The 25,592-nt window shown below is 39.3% G+C and overlaps 1 protein-coding gene across 3 annotated transcripts in view; it reads right to left on the bottom strand.

The window, feature by feature from the left end:
* RBM33 (RNA binding motif protein 33) overlaps nt 1–25,592 on the bottom strand; it is a 102,185-nt gene that overhangs the window by 28,466 nt on the left and 48,127 nt on the right. The window contains exons 11-17 of one of the 3 annotated variants that reach the window (XR_009933851.1): nt 15,784–15,943; nt 14,527–14,858; nt 13,829–14,071; nt 12,770–13,057; nt 4,749–5,384; nt 1,831–2,434; nt 74–607 (exon numbers count right to left, since the gene is read on the bottom strand). Coding sequence is in view for 2 of the 3 variants with exons in the window: in XM_062506419.1 (XP_062362403.1) it covers nt 554–607; nt 4,749–5,384; nt 12,770–13,057; nt 13,829–14,071; nt 14,527–14,858; nt 15,784–15,943 (1,713 nt within the window). In the remaining variant the exon portion in view is untranslated. Of the gene's footprint in view, nt 1–73; nt 608–1,830; nt 2,435–4,748; nt 5,385–12,769; nt 13,058–13,828; nt 14,072–14,526; nt 14,859–15,783; nt 15,944–25,592 lie in introns of those variants that run through there. The other 2 variants (XM_062506419.1, XM_062506408.1) reach the window with 2 other exon arrangements.

Here is a 25,592-nt window from a genome sequence, read left to right as displayed (position 1 = left end):
ATGAACTTCCCATACAAATGCCACAGTTCTTAGTGTTTGCAATTCCTGACATATTTAGATGAAAGGCGCTAAAGAGCTTTCAAGTCAAATATTTTTAATTAATCTTGAACACATACATGCAAGTAGAAACACGTACAAACATTAAGCAAAGTTAGTTGATAAGTTACATTATCAAACAAAAATCATCTCAATCAGTATCTTTTTTCCATATTTAGAACTCCATCTCACACTTCCCAGTTGCTTGAAATACGAACAAAGTTGTCCATCTTCCATTTTCATCTTGTTTTTTCAATCCAAGGACATTTTTTGTGACAGGCTTTTCAAACAGAAGAACTTGCCAGCTCTTTTTTCAAGTTTTTGTACGAAGTATTTCAGGTTTTCAGGAATTAGGATCACTTACAAGATACCGCTTGTAATGCAACAGGGAACACCAAGACTTTTATGTATTTTTATCTATAGATGCATTTATGAAAAAACCCTCATTGTTCAGCCTTCCACAGAGACAAAGATTGGTGTGTTCTGTGTTCTTGGTGCAGCGTAAGAACCAGCATTTTCAGGCCTTTGGGACAGACACACAGCTCTCTGAGCATGGCAGGACATTTTCTGGCTAAGAGAGAAATCATTCAACAACATAAGATGACAATGATACAGAGATTTTAAGGTACTGCAATTTACCACAGGACCTCCAACTAAACAGAAAACATGTTCAGCATATATTTCACATGATCTTAAGATACGTAAGATTATAGCTGGTACAAACCTGTTTTTCCAGGACTAAAGCAACTTTCAGTATACTGACTTAAGGAATTCAATTGCATTTGGTACTAGAACTCTTAACAAACAGATTGATGACAAGAGAGCCAAAAGAGCACCACAAACAGGCAAGGTGTTAGAAAACATGACTCATCGAGAGAGAATGAGAGAGAGTAGAGCTCAGAAACAGTTAAGATATCTTTAAAAAGAGAAGCACAAAGAGAGAAATTCTTCCCCATCTCCCTTCAAGTATAATACAAATAGTCAAAAATTCAAAATTACAGCAAGAAAATGTGATTTGGTAACTAAGAAATTCTCATAAATATACACATTTGATACTGGAATAGATGACCTGGGAAATCTGCAATAACGAGATCTCAGAAAAAGGTTGGGCAAATCTTTCAGGAGTGCTACGGAGTTCATCCTCCCCCTTCAAGAAAAAATAGTTCAACAGTCTTTCACCCTTATTTTCTATAATTTTCTACAATTTTATGATCACATTTTGAAGTGATTTACTTGGGTATTTCTTTCCTACACTCTCACTGACTTTATACTTACAAGGAACTTTAGGATTGACTTCAGGCTCCTCAGCAAGCCCAGCAAGTCTGAGATGCTTCATTAGTAAAATTTACAAGTATGAATCCTCAGTGAACACACTGAGCTCTTGTATCTGAAAATGACAGCTCTGAGGAAATGCCACAAAAACAAAGCACACTGGATCCACTGAAAGATATCTGGGCCTCCTTGGAAAAAATAAAATCAAGAACAAAACCAAAACAAAAAAATAACAAAAAAACTCCCAAAACCACCCACCTTCCACCCAAAAAAAACCCAATCCAAAACCGAAACAGCAACAAAAAATTCCTAGTCCATGTGCTAAATTCTGCCCAATTTTCCAGGAACATAACATTTAAAGGAGTAATTTAAATGAAAAACTATTCACTTTACTGCCATTCCTGCATAAATTATATATATATTAGAAAGGGATGGGCAAACCAGTATTGAGGGGGAGGTGAAGGGTGGTATTTATTTAAAAAATAAAAAAGCATCAACAGACAAAATCATTACTGACAGTACCTAATGTGTCACGTTGATACACAGACTTAGTCTTACATACTGGAAATGCTGAATCATTTTCTACTTTCATTTTCCTGAAGAACAAGAAGTCATAAATTAAGGCATCTTATGCATCAGGAGAACTGAACAATTTAAAATATTCTTGGAATTTACATGGCAACTCTCAAAACTCCAAAAGTAAAATCTTCTCACAAAAGAATATTGTGGAAACAGATGAAAGACTGTTTTATCTTCCTAAGGACCCAAGAGGTATTTCTACCTGCAGGTCAGAGATCTTCAGTAGCACTGCTGTGCCCAGCAACACAAACAGACAAAAGCTCAGCCTGGTAAAGACACTGCCCTCAAGAAAAGAAGCCATTCTCTACTGACAGCATCTGTACTCCACAGTTCTCACCAACACACCACACTGCTTCACTGTTACACATAAAAACATCAGCAGCAACACCAAACCACTGAATCCTGGTTCTACAGACAGCCCTACTGAATTAATAACAGTCCTTGTTACCAGTTTCTGGTTTAGGCCAGCTTGGTCTAGAGGAGTTAGTACAGCTCTGCACTCCAGCAGCTCCTTCAGCAGAGAGCTCCTCAATGGTGCTGTGCACAGCTGCAACAGGAGAGACTTGCCAGGTCTTGACTTGAACCCAGTATGCTTCAAAAGAAATCTGCATTCTGTCTAATCATGAGTAATCACTTGTACAAATGTATTCACAACATCTCTGCACAGAAGAGCCCAAGAAAGGAAAATAGTAAAGGAATTAGGCAGAGAGCAAGGGCAGGGATGCTTAGCTGCAGGATTGAGCCAGTGCACACAGGTAAGAGATACCAGCAACCCTTTGGCCAAGGGCAAGGAGTACCAGGAAGCACCATTACATGCTAAGGAGAATGGCCAGGGAAAACGAGATTTGATTTTTGCTTTATATATTCAGCACTCAGGAAAAGGCTGTGAAAATAAATAAAGCATGTGGCAGGACTAAAGTAGTGGAAACTAAGTGTGATCTCCAATCGTGATAGTATTTGGAGTCCAAGCACCTTTTAAATCTTCTTTTAAATCCTGCCCAAAAAACACTGTCTGCCCTGCTGCTGAATATATATTTCTTTCCTTCTGTGGTCAAAGAAACACAGTCACAGACTCAGCTTGTCACTAACTGACTAAAAATTAATCAGCTATGTTGATCAGTGTTAACAGCTAATTGCAACGCTCACTTTCACTCTCCCACAGCTGGAAGGAAACTTAAGAAGACCATGGCAATATGACAACAGTGACAGAGGCTACATGTAAAGAACCTGCTTCACCTTGCTGGAACCTCAGTATCTGGAAGTTAAGGAGGACAGAGTAAATCTGCTTCTGTACACAATGAAAGAGGAGTTACACATGCATTTAATTAAGCTAATTGCTCTTGCTTACCACCAGACTGATCTGAAACAAATCATTCATGGTCTTCTGGAACAGAGCACTGTGATAAAAACTATTTCATTGTGAATGCTGCTGTGGGCACTGATAACTATTTGCTACAAGGAGCTGTAAGTTGTGACTGGCATTGTTTTGTTTCACCACATGATAAAAGAAGTTGTGCATGACTGCTTTATTCAATTATGCATGAATCACAAACCTGTCATACCTCTTGCAGGCCACTGGGATTCCTGAAGACATATTTATATATAAATATTTTTAGCTCAACAGAATTAATTTCTTTCAGCTTCCTGTACTTTATTCTCCTGTACTTAAGTTACCATGTCTAAGGAATTAGAATTGACAACAACCTGACAAGGATGACTATGTAGTCAATAATGCCCGGTATGTTAGTATCTGGGAAGACCATACAGTCATTATGCAATTCACAGTTCTGAGTACAATTAAGTTTCATGAACTGTAGAAAAACATTAATAAAAAGTAGTTAAGACTTTGGCATTTCAACTTCCTCCCCATTTCCACAGAGAAAAGCCTAGCCCCCAAGGTCTTATTCAGTCCCTGTTACATACTGTTTTGTTTTCCCTATAAAATTCTCCAAATAATTTAAAAGCATTCTTCCAGAAAAGCACTTCCAGTGTGCTGCTACATGACATCGTTCTTTCCTCCTCAGCATAAACCCAAGGACAGACTTCAAACACTGACAACATGATCTCTACGTCCCCTCATCTTACAGTTTATTTAGAGCCCTAACAAATTGTCTTTTCATTAAGACAGAGGAAATTTGGTCGAGACACTTTCTCACCAAAACCCCAGATTTTAAATAGGCACACTGTCCTCAAGACAATTGTGAGTCCTCCACACCAGTGCTCAAGGGACACACTGGAGATAAAAGATCCCTCATCAAGAGATAAGGAAATCTCATTTAGATGCAAAAGTGAAATGGTAACGTTTTAAACCCAGCCTCTAACAGAAAACACCCCCCTCCAACATACTGCTTAAATTAGTTTCATGAACATGCTTCCCAAGAAAATAAAAACCATCTTCCCCTGAGTAGGAATCATAGTATACCAACATCTGCACACAACTAAATTAGGCGGCCACGCTTAACAAATAAGTGGGTCCTTTTCAACCAAACCTTAATTAAATACAGTCACCTACATTCTTTTCTCTGAGCAATTATCAGTCCTATCAACCTTAAGCAAAAGGAACTCAATTGAGCAGTCTTTCAGATTTCAGACTCCAAGTTACCACTTAAAAGAACGGAGTATTTCAGTATGATTTCATTGGTAACTGCCTGGCAGTAAAGGATTACAGGAAACACTAATTGTTTAATAACTGCTAATAAATTACAGCTCTGAAAATATACTATATAGACTATTAGGCAGGCTAAACCTGTTACTTCCCTCACCAGCTCAGGCCCCTTTTTTATTTTGGGATTACACGTAGTCAAGCACACAGAAACAAACCACGAGGAGACACACAGATGAGATGAGCCTTGTAAACTTACCCCTCCTGACAACTTAATCACCCTGACTTTGCTGCCGACATGGGGCCCATCACTAGCACTGTTTGTCCGCTGCATGACAGTCCTTTTCACCCCCGGCTTCTGCTCCTGGGGCCTCGCGGGGACGGAGGCCACTCGAGCCGCGGGTGGCGTGGGCAGCGCCGCCGCAGCAGGTTTGCTCTGTAACGCTTTCTGTGCTGCCTGAGGCTGACTCGCAGGAACTGTTCTAGCTTGCCTCAGCTGCTTCACTGGCTTCATCTGCTGTCCTTGGTACTGCCCGTCCCCTGCGCCCTGGGGGAAGTCTGCGGGTTTGGGGTGGACGTTTGCAACTACCGCGTCTTGCTTTCGAACAAGGAGTCTGTTTTTCACGTTGTGCCTGGTCTGCAAGCCGGAGTGGGGTATGTAGGGGCTGCCGTTGGTGGGGAACTCGGAGGAATCCTCCTCGTGCTGCATGTAGGACTGCTGGGAGCAAGGCTGGTGCTGCTGCTGCTGCGCAAGTCTCTCCAGCAGCTCTCTCTTCCTGGCCCCAGCCTGCTGCTGCCGTCTCAGCTCCTTCTGCTTCAGGATCTCCTCCCTCAGGCGCTTCTGCTCTTCTATCTTCAAACGATACAACCGGGTTTCTTCATCTTCCTCTGGATACTACGAAGGAAAAAAAAAATGAATTTAAAAAATTCTAACCAGATGCCCAGCTTGGCCAAAACAACGTGGAATTGTTTCAGATGTTGTAAAGCTGTAACTCCAAAGAGCTTTTTGAATTTATCCTGATATCAAAGCAAGGCTATTAGTGCAGTGTATGAGCTGCTAAGGTTTATTTACTATTCATTACAGACAAACAGCTCAAATCTGGTTTAGGACCTAGATATACCACTTCCTAGACAGAAAAGCGTTAATACCACTTGAGAAATCTGATCAGAATATTAAAAAAAAAAAAAAAAGACAATTAAAAAAGTTTTACAAATTGGAACTCATTTAAAAGTTTCCAAAACCAATTAAACTATTAATATAATTCAAGATATCAAAATATGTTTCAAATAGAAGGTAACAATACAGAGGCAACCCACTGTCACACAGGTTTTATCTTGCTCTTTTCTGACAAAGTAACAAAAGGTAGGGTGGTAAATGACCTGAAAGGCCCTGATTAGAACTATTGATTTTTCTCACAGAATTTAAGCCTGATCTCAAACTCATTTGTCACACAATAATTGGTTATAATGAACAGCACAAGTCAATCTCTCTGACCTTGAACTCATGCACTCTCTTCAGAATCAAAATGTTGCCAAACGCAGTGTTGGAATATTAATGGTATATAGAGAATGCCTTTAATATTCCAGCCCTGGGCCCCTCTGAAAGTACTACACACCATCAAATAACCTTTCTAAAGATTTTTCAACTCTGGCAGAACAGGTTCTTATGAAAAGCTGTATAAAAATGGACAAGAGTCAAGGAAATGCAGAGTCTCATCATCCTGGAAAAGAAATCAAATGGCTCTTGCAATAAAATTGCATATATTTTTTCAAAATTAGGAAACAGACTTTTTTTATTATATTATTTCTCTCTCTTTAACCATTTGAAATATTAAGTTAGACTTATAAAGAATGCTTACAAATGGTAATGATCACAACATTCTACTCAAGATGTATTAATCATTCTTAGCAACAGCCTCTCCAAGTAATGATACTTTGCATACTGGTAAATTAATGCATAAAGAGCATAAAAATATTTCTCAAGAACTGGGAATGTGTGATGAACCTTTATGTATCTTGCAGCAACTGGGTGCGAACTGTTTTCGACACAACTGCCATTTTTGAACATCTGTGACCCAAATGTGTGACTTGAAGGTTTGTTTTTTTAATACTCAAGCACTTTTAATCCTAGTGCACCCAGAATCCTCCACAACCCAAGGAAAAAATCCAGCATAACAGATTCAGCCATAATGTTGGTTCATGGATGTGAAAGCCCAGCGGAGTCAGATTTGTACTCACAGTACCCAGATGCACAAATCCTGGATGATTAATTCCTTCAGCTGTAGCTGCTTCCTCCCCGAGCAGGTACTGACAGGGATTATTCTCACAGTTACCAAAAACCAGCTCACTGTCTCAAATTAGAAGTCCAATTATAAGCATCTAAATAGCAGTCTAATCAGAAAACTAAACAAAGGCTAAATAAAACTAACCAAATTGCATTTTTAAAATTTGTATTTCTTTTTTAAGTATGGGTTGTAGTTTATGGATGAGGTCTAACACAGTTCTTTGCACGAGAATGCTACATCTACCCAGAAGTTCTTATCTTTATCTATACCTCGTGGAACATGACTGTGGTGATTAATAATCACTGTGACAACTGAATTAGAGCACTGCGTTGATAGATAGTACAGAAACACTCTTTTACAGGAGTAAATATTTCATCTTGTACTGACAAGTGGAGATGCTGGATTGTAGCAAAAAAAATAGACTATGGCCTTTATGAAATACAGGGAAAGATTAAGAATACTTTGCAAAGGACAAGAAAACACATAAGCTCTGGCTAAGAGGAGGATGTGCTGTTATGCAGATCCTGATGCAATCAATAAAATTTTCAGTAATTTTCAGAGACACTGAGTATCACAATTACTACAATCGTTCAGAGAGAAAGCTTGTTTCACTTAATTAGTTTATTTGCCTGCTTTGGCTTAGATCATAATATTCTACGATTTAGCTAAACAAACCTGATGGATGCCATCTTTCAATTGGAACATTGCAGCACGAGTCTTCAGGAGACCACCACTTCTACCAGTGCCCTTCATTATGAGGGGTTTGCCTGCTCATTTTACCACCTAACAAGTTCTGAAGGGCTTGGGAGATGCAGATCACGATGTGGTAGGCTCAGAACACCAACTCAAAGGTTACACATAGCAGCACAGAGACGTGTGCTTTGCAACACACTCAAATGAGTTCTGCCAGCAGACAAGGCAGGAACATCCCGAGCGACTCTGACTAATACATTCCTGCAACAGCCCGTGGACAGATATTCTGGCATAGCTGGAATCAGTGTAACACACAGAAAGATGACTGACAAACTCTGTTACCAACACACATGAAGTTTGAAGAATGCTTAGTAGAACATTCAGGCAACTTGATCTCAAACATAATCTGAAACCTTCCTTTCCTTTCTGGAATTTAACTCAGGAAATTAATGATGATCCTAGGAAGTCAATCCCTTCTTAAATGTTAAAATCAAGCATCAAGAGCCCTGAGGTTATATGACAACTGCAGATCAATCTGTTAACAGGCTAGAGGTAGACATGAATCCTTCAAAAGCAAGTTACTGCTACAGCTAAATTCTAAACAAAATACCCTTGGCAGCTAGAGGAAAGTAATATAAAGGTCCTGGTATGATTAAAAGAATGTCTCCATTAGAAGTCACGTTTAACTCAATTTAGTTGTACAATGGCCCAAAAGTACAGACTGAGGACAGCAAACTCCTGATCAGGATGAAAATGAGCAGTTAAATCCTCTTCTCCTCAGCTTTAAGAGAACATTATATATGCCATCCTAGAGACTGGGGTATATATATGATGCATAGCACATATAAATAACCTATAGTGTGTCACAAGGACATTCAGCATATGGAACAGGCAAGACAAGGTCAAGATGAACACAGGACACAATGCCTATTGCTAATGATCTCCATGCCATTAGTTCAGTAAGACCAGTACAGATTTCTCCAAGAAATAATAGCACTGCCAAGGAAAAAAAGGAGAAAGGCAAGGCAAGCAAGCATTTTGCCTACAGAATCAACTGGGAGAAAGTACACATCCTTTAAAGTTCAAAGCATTCTAATTTTCACATCCTGTGTCTGGAATCAACATTACCTGTAGATGAAAAAGGAGAAAAACAGATTTCCCTAGATAAAAACTATTAGGCTCTTCACATGTTTTGGGTAGAAAACTCCCCAACATGAAGAAATAGTACATTGTACATGTATATGGCTCCTCCTTTTATAGGAGGCTGCAGAGTAACAAAAGGCCAGACATGCACTTGGTTTCATGGGGGAGATTTTTTTCTGCCAGGTTTTGTTTTCTTTTCTATTTCTGTGTTTTTTCTTGTTTTTTTTTTAAGTGGAAATTCTCATCCATCTTTGAACAGCTTTAATGCAATGCATTTCACTGGCGTTTGAAGAATGAGTCTTAGATGTAAGTTTTTCTTCTGCCTTAAGGTCCAAGGCAGTTTTGATGGAAAGCATCAAAAGAAAATGTTACAGGCTGCTTTCCTGAATCTAGCTGAAGAGCAACAGTAAGAGAAGCAGCAGTCCAACATCCTTCTTCTGGGGAATCTAGAATGACACTGTTGACTTAGGAAAAGACAGCAAGGACACACTCTAAATCAAGGGATAAAGCTTTCTGCTGAAGTTTAAGTCCTAGTATCAGAAGCTTGCTTTCCATGCAGTGAATTAAAAAGAAACAAACAAACTTATGCCTTTTCATAGGTCTGCAGGATGAATTGCCAATTAACAGAACTAAATGCTGAGTCATAAGAACCAGACACTATTCATGTTCTGGTTGGCTCCCAAGGAGCAAGAAAGGAATCATGCAACCAGGATCACTTAGGTGTCTCAGTAAAATGGGTGCAAGAACAGAGCAATCAAAGTGGTTTGATCTGTGGCATAAACACCAATCTATTCAGCAGACTTGTCTTTATTTTTTTAAGCTGTAACATTAAAAACATAAAAGGCTAGACTAATTTGTCTAAAATTCATGCCAGTTGTTTGCAAAAGGTACAGCCAGATCCAAATTGCATCACTTGGCTGTTTGTGTTCAAACCCACAAAATATGTGAATTAAAGGGTACCTACGTATACACACTTCACATTTCACACTGCTGATAACATCAGCTCCTGAACCCGAGGAAGGTATGAGACACCCTACAAAGCAGAGGTGCTGTACATCTTGGACAGACAGGGAGAGAGTGAAGAACAAGGCTACAAATTGCTCCAATTAGCCCTCTTCCTAATTTCCAGCTGGAAACAAAAGCTGTGATAAGACTCTTCTAAGCAGAAGACAGGAGACATCATTACAAAAATCTGGAAGACAAGTTACTTAAACTGGAGAAAATTCTAGCATAGACATTTACAAATTTTCAGGTAGTTAATTTCCAAAAATATTAAAATATTCAGATACATTTGATCCAGTAATTTTACTAGCAACTCTTTCCCATATTACAAGCATTGTTAGAAAAGACAGCAACATAAAATCCAACAACTTAAATTCACAATTTACTGTTCTTGGAAGAATGGAATACAAAGGTTTTCTTTCAGCACATCAAGGACATTATCCCCAATATAAGTACTAACACCAGTACACCAGTGACTATGCAGTGCTCTAATTTCCCTCTTGTTCTGAGCTCAAATATCCAGTTCTCCTAAAGACACATCATCTTTCTCCACTCTCCCTCCTCTTGAAACTTAAAAATGCTTAAAGCTGCCTTAATTCCTTTTATCCTAAGCTGACTTCAACAGGAGCAGAATTAGGCCCACATCATCCAGACTTTCCTATTTGAATGACAAAATGATGTTTCAGACTGAGGATATACAATTTAAATCCTGGGGAGTAAAAGCCATTCTGAACAGGCATTTAAGGCCAGATTTTGCAGCCTCACAGGAGCACAAGAATTCCATTAATAAAGAGTTTTTAATCTTCTAGTCACTCACGTTGCAAACCTTTCAAATATCTATATTTAGGATGAGCAACACCCTCTGACAACCAACCAATATTGCTATTTTTTGGTGCTTCCTGAATGATAGGCCACTCATAAATACAGCCACTGACTTTAAGAAGAAAGATGCAAAGAAAAGTCTTAATTTTCCAGTTGAAGACACCTGCAAAATAACCTGCCCAATTCAGTTATGTTCCATACAGCTAGAAAAGGTGACAGAACTTAACTCCTTCTCATTGTCATCAAAAACAAAAGAACAGGATGAAGTCAACTAATTACAAGAAAAACACTCAAAAAAGACTGCAAAACATTACAATCTGCCTAAGGAAAGATATGTAATAACCTACATTACAAAAACAGTGAAGGATATTATTAAACGCCTGTAAATAAACATTTTTAGTGCAGCATTCCCATCTGTAAGAATGACAATAAGCAGCAGCAGTGAACAAGACCACTGCAGTGGCACACCAGAAATGGGACAACTGCTACTACATTGATTGCAGCACCAGGCTCTGTTCCAGGTGTGCTTTGGAAGGAGAAGGTTCTTTGTACACACAGCCACACTGTCCTAGTGCTTGCCAAACTTATCTACAAGGGCTTTACTAGGAGACGTCACTTTTATCCAAGACAATCCCGGTTTCTTATCCTGCTTCACAAGAACTTGGATAAAACAGGTATCCAAATATTTTTGGTGACAATTTTGACAAAGAAATAAAAAGAAAGCTTTATTCGTAATACACCAAGAATTCACACAGGTAAGATTAGTTGGTGTGACAGCCACAGGCTAGAGTATGTTTAAAATGTAAAATGGAGACAACAAGATGACTGCTTTGGGGTTGGTTGTTTGTTTAGTTTTCTAATTAATTAAAAAAAATCAAAATATTCCTATCTTTTCCTAAATACTGCCAGAGATATTTTGGAACTAATGCCTTAGTTTTTACAGGACAACACTACTAAATAACTCCAAGATGGTTTAGATGGGGAGGCCTGTGGCTGATTTTTCAAGACTTACTAAACTGCCTGAAAGACAAGGCTTCTCTATGAGGCACTACATTTTCTGGGACTGAGATTATTCCAAGAGACTGAACTGAGGGGAAAAAGATTACTTAAATTTTTCCAAAAAAGGTGAAAATTGAAATCTTAAAAAAAAAAAAAAAAAAAAAGGGATTTTTCTAAAATTTCCATTGAAAAGCAAGTGCACAGGAAGTCAAACACTGACAGCTTTGGGTTTCTTTTGTGCCTCATTTGTGGAAATTAGTTATGACCATCCTTAATTCAAGAACAAGATGAAAAGCTAATCATGAGCAGCTTAAAAGGAAGACAGCATTATTACAATTAAAACTTTCAATGGCTGTTGAAGAAAACCTGGTCCGTGAGACTAGATTCATGGTTAACTATAAAGATTTACAGTTCCTCACAGAATAGCCTGACAAAGCACACAGGGTGCATTTAGCCATCATGCTCAGGATAAAGAGCACCATCAGTCCAATCCTACCCACTCAAAGTAACAGAGCTCATGGAGAGTCTTCTCTAACTTCCAGGAGATCTGTGCAGGGAATGCTCATCTGTTCACATGACACGATCCGGTGGAGCTGAAAACACCGGCACCTGATTTTTTTTTTTTTCAATTGTGCAGCATACCAGAAGAGCAAACAGCATCACTTTTTCCAAAATGGAAAACTTAAAAGCATCTCCTCTTTTCCCTTACATGAAAAGGTTTCATAAAAAAGAGATTTTCTTTTTCAAGAGCAAGACGCTCCAGGGATAGCATAGCTATGATCTCCTGCATGAATGCTCAAGGCCTAACAGAGGCTGAGCAGCCTAAAGGAAAACAGTATGAGGAAAAGAGCTCTCCAAATAGCCTCATTTTTTCCTTTGACCCATACAGCATTACAGAAAATGACAAAGAAGAGGCTTTCATACTTTGAAGAATGTGATCACCTGAAAATAAATTGTAATTCCCAAAGATCAAAATAGGGAAAATAAATATTTCAGAGACTTGTATCACTAATGACCTCTACTCAAATTCTGCCTTTTCCTAGTAGAAATGACACCTCCTCCCGCAAAACAAATTCACCATAGCCTTGCCAACCTTCCAGACCTTTTATGTCAATGGAGACTATTTCTGCTGTTGTAATAAAAGACAAAAGTGCAATTCAGAAGGGAGGCCTCTAGTGGCACTAAAAAATACCTGGTGGGTAATACATTAAGCATGCTTTCAATTCATAAATCAGACTAGGAAAGTTTTTTTAAAGGCAGGAGCTTTGTTTCTTGTTGTTTGGTTTTTGGTCTTTTGCTTAAGCAAAAAAAAAAAAAAAAAAAAAAAATCCCTTACCTCTGGTTCAGATTTTCCTTCTGACTTTGCCTGGCCCACCGGAGCGATTGCTTTAGCTTTCATCTCAGGCCTTCCCTGGGAGTTCCCACCACCAGTGACAGACTTGGTGGCAGACACGGTGCTGGTAATGGGTTTGACCTGAGCAGCTGGGGTGGAGCTTCGCCTGCTGTTGCTCATCTCCATGGCGTGGGACGGGGCTATCGGCAACTCGCGCAAGTTGCTGTTCCTGGGAGCGGTCGACTGGAGCTGCTGATTCGAACGCTTGACAATATTCTGTGATGGGGTACTCTGGAAAGCACAAAGGAAATAAACTGCTGACTTCCACCACAAACCAGGCTGAGGTGGTTTTGGTTTCACGTTTTCCTGATTTAGTTCAATTCGGCAAAACAAGCTTTGTGAAGAGGCAAAATGTTTTCAATGTCAGAAAAAAAAAAAGAGAAATGACAACATTTTAATAACTGTTTTTTCTAATTAAAAGCAAAACTTAACCTCACTTGTTTATTAACATCGTTCTCAGAAACTGGATTCAGTGTGTGATGTCCTTTCCTAATCCAAGCAAATATGCTAAACTATAGTTTTATTTTCTTGAGCACTGCTTCAGGCTGTTGCGCTACCCAACCTACCAAGCAGCAGAATGTGGACAGGAGAGGCATTATCTAACTAGAAAACTGATCAGCAGTGGTACAGACAGGCCTTCAAATCAAAGGAGTGTCACAGAACTGGGCTCCCACACAATCACAGATTATCAGCAGTTGTAAAGCCTTTTAAAGCAAACCTATCTTTCATTAAGCCCTTCACTGCTGGTTCTTGGGCAACTGCAACATTTCCTATCGGACCCAAATCCAAAAGAACACTGAAGACTAAAGGAGAAAAGAAAGATACACACAGTATTTTTCAATGCAGATTATACAATTATTGAGGCAGCAAATGAGCAAGAAATGGTAAAAGTAGAGGAAAAACCAGGAAAGAAATAAACAGAACTGAAAACCCACGCTGGTGAGTTTTGAAACCTGTGCTGACATGCCTGCTACTCATGCAGGACACCGATGTGGTACTTACATGCCTTGGTTTCATTGGACCCTGCCGTGGCTGACACTGCATCCTGTTGTTATTTGGCTGCTGCTGTGTGGCTTGCATGTGAGGCCTGAACTGTGGCTGGTTCATGGGCATCAAGGGCTGTGGAGGCCCTTGGAGATGGTGATGTTGCTGCTGCTGGTGGTGATGGTGCTGCTGTTGTTGCTGGTGATGGTGCTGCTGAGGCTGAGGTTGTGGCTGAGGCTGTAATGGAGGATGCATAGGACCCTTCACATGGAAAAAAAAGTACTTTAGTTTCAAGGTAATAAAATGCTGAAAAGGAGCTCCAGCCTCCTGAGACCTTAGAACTGTAAGCAGCTATGAACCAGGTTAAACTAAAATCATACAGAGGAAATAAACAGACCAACAGAAGCAGTGTAAGGTCGTTCTACGCTTAAACCTGTGTAAGGCAAGAGCTGAAGTTAAAAACAAGACGAATTCAAGGATTCCTGTCCCCTACACCGTTATCTAATGACGTTTATCCCGACCATCTGCACATTCCCAAGGCGCAGCCCCACGGCGCGCCCGGGCAGAGGGCGCTGCCGGCAGAGGGCGCTGCCGCCCCGCGGGCCGGCAGCGGGGAGGAGGATCCATCCCTGTCCCAGCACTGCACTACTGCAGGACCAGCCCCCCGGGCCCTGCGGTGCCCACGGGCTCCGGCTCGTTCCTGCCCAGCCCCGTACCTGCATGCTGGGCTGGGTGTGCGGGGCCAGGAAGGGCTGTCCCGGCGCCTGCAGGAACTGCTGCCGCGGGGGGATGAAGGGCCGCGGGGCGGCGGAGCCCGGCTGGTTGAAGTGCAGGATCCCCACCGGGCCCTGGGGCTGCATGCCGGGCCGCACCGGCCGCTCCCGGGGATACACCGGCTGCTGGCCCTGCTGGTTAAAGGCGGGCCCGGGCGGGCTGAAGGGCATCGGGCTCTGCGTAGGAACGGGATGGGCGCTGTTCAGAAGCGGGGGAGGCGGTGGCGGTGGGGGGCTTCGCTGCTCGAACAAGGGATGACCCGGGAACCTCGGATCTGTGGGAATGAGAGAAACGATTAGGTGACAGCCTCCCCGGGACTCAAGCACGTTTTGGAAACAAAGCTCTAGTCTGTTTTGGAAAGTAACCTGAAATTTGCAGAATGCAAAACTGTATGGGATGTTTTCATTATAAGAGCTACCCTCAAGGTTATGTTTCTCTTGCTCCTGGTCACTGGTGTATAAAAGGAATTGATTCTTCCTTGAAGACCAGCACAACTGGTACTTTGCTGGAATCAGCAATACCTTTTGGTAACTCTACTTTAATAAAATCAATGAAGGATTCTGGCGATTATAGTTTAAACCACAGAAGACTTATAAAGCACTGACACTGTTTGCTGACCAGGTATTTAGCATATTTTTACATATTGTACATGTGTAAAATATTATATATATACATTACATATATATATATATATCCACACACACAGTATAAGCATGCACTTACACCCTGTCTTTTGTTTGCTAGGCTACAGCAGGTTCCTACATATAAGATGAACCTACATAAGGTTCATTTTACCTAGCTTTAACAAATTTCTTACAGTACACACACAGTCCAGGCAGTTTAAAGAGTTACAAGAGGAAACCCAAGTGTATGGAGAGTACTTGCTATCCTAAATATAATGAAGTACAACAACTTCATCGCAACAATCACTTAAGTATTATTTTTGTGTCTTATCTCAATACCCAGATACATGGCAGTTAGACATGAAGACACGTTAAAAAAAAGTGAAAATCCACATAAAAAGTAAAAAATATACTAGACAACCAGAATTTCTGGCATGTACCAGCCTGGCTACATCAAATGGGATCTTCCAGCCTTCGGGTTCCTCTGAACACTTGGTGTTGTGGGATACACAGTCACAGTGCAGAGTCACTTTACAAAAGGTGGGTGTTAACTGTTAATGGGATTGAAATGCTCACCTGCTAAGAAAAAAGGATCTCTGTCCTGAGGAGGTGGAGGAGGGAGTGGTGGAGGTGGTGGGGGTGGCCCTCTCCACTGGTCCTGGATTGGCAGCCTCGGGGCTTGGGAGAAGTTGGTAGGAACTGGTCCAGGTGCATGCTGCTGGAAGTCTGGAGGGCCCTATTTCATAAGGCAGAATTAAAATTAAGGCTACCATACAGAAATTCATGTATTTGTCTACTGTAACTTTTTTCTGTTAAGAATACAATTGCTGTATGAATTATCTCCTACCACCTGTACAAACTGACAGCCCTTACTGAGTCATTCCTTCACAATGGAAGATATATTAAACCCCAGTACAGTATCTTGAAATGAATTCACAATGTTTAATAATCACTAGCACCAGAGGAATGCCATTTCTTCTCAAGCTTATTGAAATCCATGCAATTATTGACCTTCTTTCCCATTAATCCAAAAAAATCTGAATGTCTACTTTAGAAGACATTCCTGACATTTATCTTCATAAATGGTACTATTCTTCATCATCAATTTAGCACAATGTAAGCTACAGAGGGGAGCAGCTTTACTTAAAAAAAAAGAGGGGGACAGACAATTTCTGGCATCCAGAATATTAAAGAAATCATCTTTCTAAAGAATTAAGAGGAGAGTAACATCTCTGTCTATTCACAGTTTAGCATCTGAAGCATTATAAGAGTACAAAATTTTCTTTCCTCCAACAAGGCATTGGATTTTTTTCTTTTTTAATGCCTTTGCATATTGCAGGAAGCACTATGTTAATACAAAAGCAGGACTCTGCAGAAGACGCATTTAATTGAGTAATTCACACAAGAATTTTTTTCTTTTATATCAAAAGTTGACAAAACACACTTGGCAACCTCTGATACACAGAGTAAGCTTTGCTTTGCATAAATTATAGTCTCAACCATTTCTTTATTAAGTGAGTAAATCCAGTTAAGTAATGAAAATAATCTCTAGACATCCTTGCTTTTTTTTTTATAAAGACTGTGAAATCAGGGGTGGGATCTGTTTTGTCTACATGTGATGTTCACCTTGAAGCTTAAAACTTGCATTGCTGAAGACAAGCTTTTCAGAACAGATTCCAGACCAGAAACTCCCTGCTTGACTCAAGTACTGTCATCAGGAAAGGGCCAAACAACTAAGCTGCAGTAGCTTCTCTTCTATCTCTTGAGCTGCCCTCACCAAGGGTATGCACAGTCTCACCATACCATATTCATACCGCATGAAGACTGGAATTTTAGGATAATAATTTCTCACACAGCAACAATGGCCCTGGAGCACATTCACTATCAAAGCAGCACAAGACAGAGCTGCTTTACAGTCTTCTACCAGCACAATACAACTGAGATTGGCAAGGCCCAAATAAGTGTGTGAGAGGCACCAAGGATCAGATCCATTATTAAATCTGTGGCCTTTCTGAAACACCTGAATGGGGACATGTGAGATACTAAGACTTGTTATTTGGGACCAAGACTATGACTACTTATTTTATGTCACCATGCAGCCATCAACCATAGACACATCACCATTCCTAGAGATTAAAGGGTCTATATCCCCTTGCCAGTGCTTCCAGCCAGACAGTCTCCTGTTGATATTTCATTTAGTGAAAAGACATTATGTCACACCCAAGCATGACAGTCCTTGTAACATACACACTGTTTGTAAGAGGAGCTCTACACTTCTGTAAGAGAACAGTTACAACACAATATTCCTGCCACCTTGGAACTGACTACTACCTTTGAATTTCACAGTCTGTCTGCAAACAACTGCAGCTGGAAAAAAAAAAGAGTTGTTTGGGATGGAAAAAAGTGGAATTTTTTTGTTCCATAAAAACCTTTTCAGGTTTAGCTTAACAAGGATGTTTGACTGCATTGCCCTGCCCTCACGTTGAGCGGGACAGCACCAGCTGCCTGCCAAAAAGATCAACTGAACACAAACCTTGAGGATCCTGACCCTTCACACCCAAAACACACCTCCAGCATCACTGCACACAGGAGCTGCCAGAGCTTCTTTCAAACTAAGGTTAGACGCACTCCCTCATTTTGGAAGCCTTTGTGATAAAAGCCTATTTCTCCAAGTATTACTCTTACAGCAATCCCAGAGAATATACAGCCCTTCCACATGCTACACATCCTTGTGGGATGCACCCAGCAAACCAACGTGTTTTTAGCTGTTGAGTCATTAGTTTACCAGTGGATAATGCAAAAGGTCATTGCAACAAAAGCATGGGGAAACCCAGTTCAACAGGGCAGTTGCACACAAGATGGTTTTAATCTTGCATCTGATTTACAGCACGTAGTCACATGCTCATCTTGCATCTTGGGTCCTGACAACCTTCTTTTCCCCATTTTCAGAGAGCTTAACTTGGAAGCTCTCAAATTCCTCATATTTTTCCCTAGACATATGCCTACACTTTTCTTAGTCATTTGTAAAATAGCCGGCAAAAAAACAAATTACGTGGAAACTTACTGAAACCTGGACTAATAAATCTTAAGTGTCACGTATCTGCCACCCGAGCTGAAGAACTGGCAGCAGCAATGATCTGTCTGGGCTTGCTTCCAAGCACCAAATGGCAGCGCAGTGATCACAGTCTCCTCTACCTGCTTCTTCCAAGCTCCATGTATTCTGCCCTGCTCAGGGTAACAGAACCTTATCAGTCTCTCCCCTCACTCCCAGACTTGCTGCTAGACTGAAAGGCAACAGGCTTAGTCTACAAAATAAGCAGCCATCTTTGCTTCTCAACCACATTCGTAACCTGGTCTCAAGCACCTTCCTCAGCATTAATTCCCTGCCCAATCTGCCTTTTTTGCTCTCCTGGTCCTGGATTGAAGGTCTTTAACTCCTTCAGACACATTCTCTCACTCTGCCCGCTGGTTCCTAATCCCAGCATGGATTCAGCATCTCATCTTCCAGACTCCAAGCTGGTGGTCTTGTGTTGTGGCAGCTGGTCAAGAGCTCCTACTTGCTCCACTCAGCCCCTCATTTCCTTGCCTATACACTTACACCAGGCCATCTCCCCTCTTCTTCCTGCCAGGGAAGCAGCAGGCATGGGTTGAAAAAAAAACCCAGTATGTTTATTTTAAATAAACAGTTTTTTGTACCACCCTTCCCTCTCCTGCCAACCTGTATACTCATTATTATGCCCAGATTCATCTCTTCCTAAGGCAGCCCTGAATTGCAAATGCATGAAAAGTCCTGTTGAATTTCACACAGCCCTTATGTACTGAAACATCCTCAGCTGCAGCCAAACTCAATTTTCTTCCTTGGAAACTGAGCAATAATAAAATATTTCTAAATAACTCACTTGGGCACAAGAGTATTTTTCTACTGGTTCAGTCTTGCAATGAAAGTATTTGGAAAATTTCAACCAAATGGATTCAAAATGAGAACATCTTGGTTTAGGCCACTGAAGTCTATTAGCATTACACACACTGAGTGCAGCTGTATATTTCCCATAAGGAAACAAATTTTTATGAAATAAGATTTAGGTAAGTTTTAGAACTGAGTACTACAAGGTCATTTTAGGTCTAAGAAAGTTCACACTTTTTCAAAAAATGGTATTATAGTTTAAAAAAACCCCACAAATAATAATAATCAGCAAGACATTTTACTGTTAAAAACAGTAGCAATGCTGATTTCAAGATCCCTGTGATCTTCTGTCCCAAGGCATAAATCCATCCCAAGAAGCAAAACATTTCGTGTCCTCTAAATACCTTCATGGGTTTAACACAAAATAACAGGTATCCAACTGTTATCCAAAAACTGGTGTCAAAAAATTCCAACAAATGCTCACTAAGATACATTAAATTTTTTTTTCTCTAGTTAGTAGTATATGCCATATAAGTACATGCTGCTACATAAGCTTCGGTTAAATAACTCTTGGAACAGTCCAAGAAAGAGCAAGAAGGAAATACCTGAAGTTTGGAACTCTTCCCTTTGGCCTCTCTTTTTTCCCATCCCTAGCAGTTAAGAACCTCGGGGTTTTTTCCACTTTTTAAAATTCCAGATTCACTAACAAGTATGTACTTATTTGATTGCTGAACAGATTTTAACTTTATGTATATGACATTTTGAACTATTAAATTATGACTGATCACATTTCTTGGCTGATAACCAAAGGCCAATCATGCAAAATTAATTGCAAAGGCATTTGTTATTTGCTGAAAAACGAATTACCAATGTTTGCTTCTTAAAAAAAAAAAAGCTCGATTTTTTTCCTTCTAGTAGTCATGATAGACTGACCTCTACTTCCTTCCTAAACGAGCTTTGCTTCTATATCCATAAAGATAAAAACTTCTGCCATAAATAACAGTAAAACAAGAGGGGGAAGCTTATATTTTGGTATCATACATTGCTGAGATTTTTCCTTCTGAAAAAGCTTCTAGGATAATTCCAATAGGAATTCAATTGTATGATGGATTCATATCACACTCTACATGTGAAACTAAAACTCTTAACATCCAGACACGCATGAACTTTTCTTTAAAAAGAGAATACATAAGCTATAATGGGTATTTTTCTAAATTATGAGGTCTTTGTCTATTATTCTCAAATGACATTACTTTTTTTCCCAATTCAACAGAAATACAACCGTACTACCACTTCAACTTTTATTTACTTCAAATTCTAACTGCCCTAAAGCTGGTACAAAGTAATATAACAATTCTCCATTGCTTAAAAGTTTTGAGGGTGGGCTTGGCTCTTTTTGGTGGGTTTTTTTGTTTTGTGCTCAACAGTCATTAAACTACAATTTTAGTAGTGGATTATTTTACCACTAATGTTAAACTCTACATTCAGCAAGTATTTGTTGCTAATAACCCCCAAGTGTCCTCTGGTATTTGGTAGAAAAGACCACTCAGAGCTATTTAACTTCAAAAATTAATGAAGAGCAGGTGCAAAAGCCAGGTTTCATAATGGTCTATTTTTGATAAAATAAGCATACTGTAACATAGATGCGTAATAAATCTTTATATGCACAGTAGTTACTCCCATTTTTCATGGTTTTGCTCTCCGGACAGTATTAAATTACACCCAACTATTCAGTGCATACATCAGCTAAGAGTCCCTGCAAAAAACATTTTAACTATTACTTCACCATTATTAAATCTTTCAGGAAACTTCCTTAGTCTTCAGAACACCTCCTGCCAAGCTAACAGGTTCCAAACTAACAAAAGAAAATTGCAAATTCATATGATAAGCAACAAACAGCCCCAAGGTTTTACATCTCTGTCCAACACTGGGGCCAACTCTAACACAAAGGGGAAGGACAAACATTTACGTGCCTTCCCAGTGAGATTCCACAAGGTTAGTTCACATCCATACAGAAATGGTTACCATGACAGCTACCAAATGTCCATAAGAATGACCCAGCATATGTCTGTATCTTTTCCTGTTTTTAAGGAAAGCTCTGAACTCCATAATTTAATTTATCCTCGTGCAATTTTATTTTGAAAATTCAAGAAGAAAAAAAAGTGGTGTGTAAGAATACAACACCTGAGGTCTAGAAGGAAATTACATTGGAAATTGGATTCTGTGCAGATTTCTTAAGAGAACACAATCACAGACATTTCTGAAATACTTCAAAGGAGAAGATAACACCACAGTGAAGTGCTACTGACAGGTATTTTGCTTTAAATCTTTGATTTTGTGATGTTTACTCTTACAGAAAAACGTTCCCACTCTTCCTCCCACACACACCATAATTTAGTGCACTTCAGACTGACATATTTATACAAGTCTGAATAATTGCAGGTTGTACAATTTCCCCTTTTAGTAATTTCAATTATTCGGTATAGCTAAGGCATAACCTACACCTTATCAATCACTTTTGGAAAAAAATAAGGGCAATACAAACTTGTGTCTACAATTCATTAGACTTGTGAATAGCTCATTGAACATGACTTTCACACACTCATGCAATCCCACCTTCTGAAAGAATATGAGATAAGGTTACTTTAATCCTTTCAAAGAACTGCACTATTTTGCCTTCCTTTTATCCCTTTAAATATCCTTCCTAGTTAAGAAATTAACATTTTCTCTCATACAATTCTTACACAAATTGTACTTTTACTTTTCTGCATCTCTTGTTAATTACATGATGTTATCTCCAATAATCTATTCATGAAGCACAGATAACTTTGGTTACCAATAAAAGGGAAAACTTAGCATAAATTGCTTAGCACAAAGTTAATCTTATAAAGCAAGGAATAAAGAGGATCTAACAGCTATTATATGATTTATCAGCTTCTCTAAAAGGGTCACTCCACTTTTTTCATGAGACTAATTAAATACCTTAACAATGTCATTGAAACTTCATGAATCTTTCAATAAAATAGACCCTGCCTGTACAACATGTTTTCATTTATTAATCTCACTTAAAATGCAAAGAGCTAGGAGAACCCCATTGTCAGTTAAGCAAGGCCACTCAGTTAATTCTTCTTATATGGTTTAAATGCAAAGAATAATGACCACTATAACCTGTAACAATTAAAATTATAACCATCTGTCACAAGATGTTAATCCTCTTATTTCAGCAGCCCCCAGACTTTTCAAAAAGCTTTCCTAAACTGCCTACCTTCTGTGCAAGGAACTGACTTTTCATCCTCTTGTGTAGGAAACCCTGCTCATGCATCTTTGATATGGTTCAAAAATTTACAAGTAGAAATACACATCAGTATCTTCCACAAAAAATGGGTCCTCAAGTTTTACAGTACATTCCTTTAGTTGGCACAGGATACATAAAGGAATGACTCATGGAATTTTTTTATTATAAAATCAATTTTGATACTTTTCAAATACAGTTTCAATGATTCACAATTGTTCCTCTGATGTCTATGACAATCATGCAAGTCCATCAAGGTGAACTAAACCTAGCAAGCACCACGGTTTTCTCAAAAGTTTTAGGATAAGATCAATTAATATAAAAGACACACCTTGAATTCATGCCAATCATGGACAAAAAAGTTCAGAGTGCCCAAAAAAGTCCAGGCAATAGTTTTATTTTACCCATATATGAGTCTTTTTAAAATTTTTGGAATAGATTTTCTATGGGGAAGATGTATAGAGATAGCCAAGCACTGTTTCAGGTCTGTGGACTGAACAGATCCTGGCACTACAGGCAGACTGAGTCAGAGGGAATGGGTTGATATTTTCAACTGAGCTGAAAGTAATTTTTAATATTAAAATGTACCACACAACTTGGACAAGTTCCTCTCTGACAATACACAACTCCAAGAGATAAGAGAGTGTTGGGAAGCTTAGGAAGAAGTCCAGGTCGTCTGTAGGAGAAATCACCAATGCCCTATTTCACTGTTTAGGGTCACAAAATAGAATTCAGCTCACATGGTAAACCAACACAAGCAAGGAAAGAAAGGCATGGAATCCCCTGTTATTTAAGTCGACTCATGATCAAATAGCTGAAATAAGTAACACAGGCAATACAGAGAGAGATGGGTATTCCCAGCAGACTGACACATCTCTAACAGTTCAGGAGACTAAAGCTAAAAATTGCAACTATTGTATACTAAAAGTGTCTCTTTTCAGCAGGTTTCAGGGCATCTCCACCTTACACCCAGAAAGAACAGATTCATATGGAGACAAAAGCACTCCCAGCTTCAGTGTGTTTCTAAGAGAAGCAACAAAGCAAGTGGGCCCATAAGAACTTCTGCTTCAGAGAGTCCCTAATGAAATACAGACACAGAAAATGTACTGGTAACTAGATACCAACTCCAGATTTAAATTCCTAATTGAAAGTGCTGAACGTGCAAAAAAATCCCCACACTCCCATCCATCTATTTTGTATGGATGAAGGAAGAGTGCCCCCAGCAGAGACAGGCCAGACTGAGAAACAGTGTGACAGACAAGCTGTTGCAACTTGCACAGACTGAAGGAAGAGTAAGCCCAAGCCTCTCAAACCACAAACCTCAGGCATTTCTTTAACACTAAATTCTTAAACTAATTCATCTGGAAGATTCAGTTTCACTTAGGTTTGCAATCCTCTGCAGAAGTGGGGTGTAGAAGAGTGCATAATCATTTCTGTATGGTGCCCTCTGACTTTTAAGATTAAGTACAATACAAACAAATTGGGGAGAAGACAATGTCGTTTACAACAATTAACTCTCCCTTGAAAGATGAGGATTTCATAATCATTTAGTAAAATGTCAAATCCTTCTGCATAGTTTTTGTGCTGAAAGCTAACAGTTTCATGGATGTGTAAAAACTTAGGAACCCTTCTTGCTGTCAGAACAAATGAGATAAGATCTTTCCCTTGGACCTGGCAGAAACTACTCCATGGAAATATTATCATGGTGTTTACGTGCATCTTGGTGGTCTGTAAGTCACTAACAACTCTTGAGGCTACAACTAAACTGGATCATGAATATGAAATTCAAGATTTCTACATTACATTCCAAGCTTGAAGTTGCAGTTGCAATTTATTTAAAAACAATCTGAGAACTTCAATGTGACCTGGGGATGATGCTTCTCCCTTTAACAAAAAATGGTCAGATTGCCAAGAAGCAGCCAGCTTTACAGAAAACAAAAAAGAGAATTACTTCTAACCTGGATTTTGAAAAGGATCTGATAATTTAGTAATCAAATTACTGGATTGATGATTTTTAGTTCTGTTAAGAAATCTCATTTTTGAGGTGCTCTGCACATCTCTGACCTTACGAACACATTGATGTTAGAACTTTATCTACTCAGAGTTCCCAGTATGCCTGCAGGTACTATTGATGCATTGGGTAAGAAGGTTGGAACATTTTAATCATTTTTGGGTATTCTACAGTCAACCCACTATAACTCTCTGAATCTGAATTATTTTACTATAACAGTAGTGACTTACTGCTTTATAATAAAATGAAGATTTTTCACTTTCATATTCTACAGAATTAGCAAGAACTGAAGGCACAGAAGGTGAACAAATACCAGTTTACAGAGTTACTCTTTTTCGTACTGTGATGGCACAAATGTACTGTTATCTTGTAAAAGGACATTCTCAGTGAAATAGCTTAAGATAACTATACTATCATCTAATAATCTCTAGTATTAAGAGATACATTTTAGTTCTCCATTCAGTGTTTAAGCTCTAGATTACTCTTACAGTATTGTACTCAGCATATTTATTATTATTATGTAGTAGTAGTATTATTATGATGTATATTTTAACTGGATTTCTTTACAAGTCTTGATTTCTGCAAAGTAACTCATTAACAGTGCTTAATTAATGGCAAATAGCATATGCATAATACTTTCCCCTCTTTGCACTGATAAAAATTTGTGCTTTGCTTACAGTGTTTTTTTTAAAAGCTTCACGTTTTGTTCATAGAAACTCAGAAAAACCAAAGTACAACATACATAACAAGACAAACAGAATTTACTGTGAGGGTGCCTGAACACTTGCAACATCCTTGAAATATTCAAAAGCCATCCACATGTGGTCCTGGGTAACTGGCTTCAGGTGGCACTGCTTGAGCAGAGGGACAGACCAGGTGACCTCCAGAGGTCCCTGTCAACCTCAGCCATGCTGTGATTCTGTGTTTAGCAGATACCAAAGATGCATTGAAGAAAATCTACTGTCATTAACAAAGGGGGAGAAATCTACAATACTGGGGTTTTTTGGCTGTACTAAACAGCAATCACCTAACAGAAAGATAAATGGCAGTAAGCATAAAATATAAATGTACAAGTTTTCTGCTCCATTTTACTGTCTACAGAACACGTGCACACTGGAGCCAACATGACAAGTTAAAGGGTTACTGCATTTAGATACCAGCCATTTTTCTCTTATTTA

Source organism: Cinclus cinclus, chromosome 1, assembly GCF_963662255.1.
Source record: "Cinclus cinclus chromosome 1, bCinCin1.1, whole genome shotgun sequence".
Taxonomy (NCBI): domain Eukaryota; kingdom Metazoa; phylum Chordata; class Aves; order Passeriformes; family Cinclidae; genus Cinclus; species Cinclus cinclus.
This window is presented reverse-complemented; position numbering and strand designations above follow the sequence as displayed.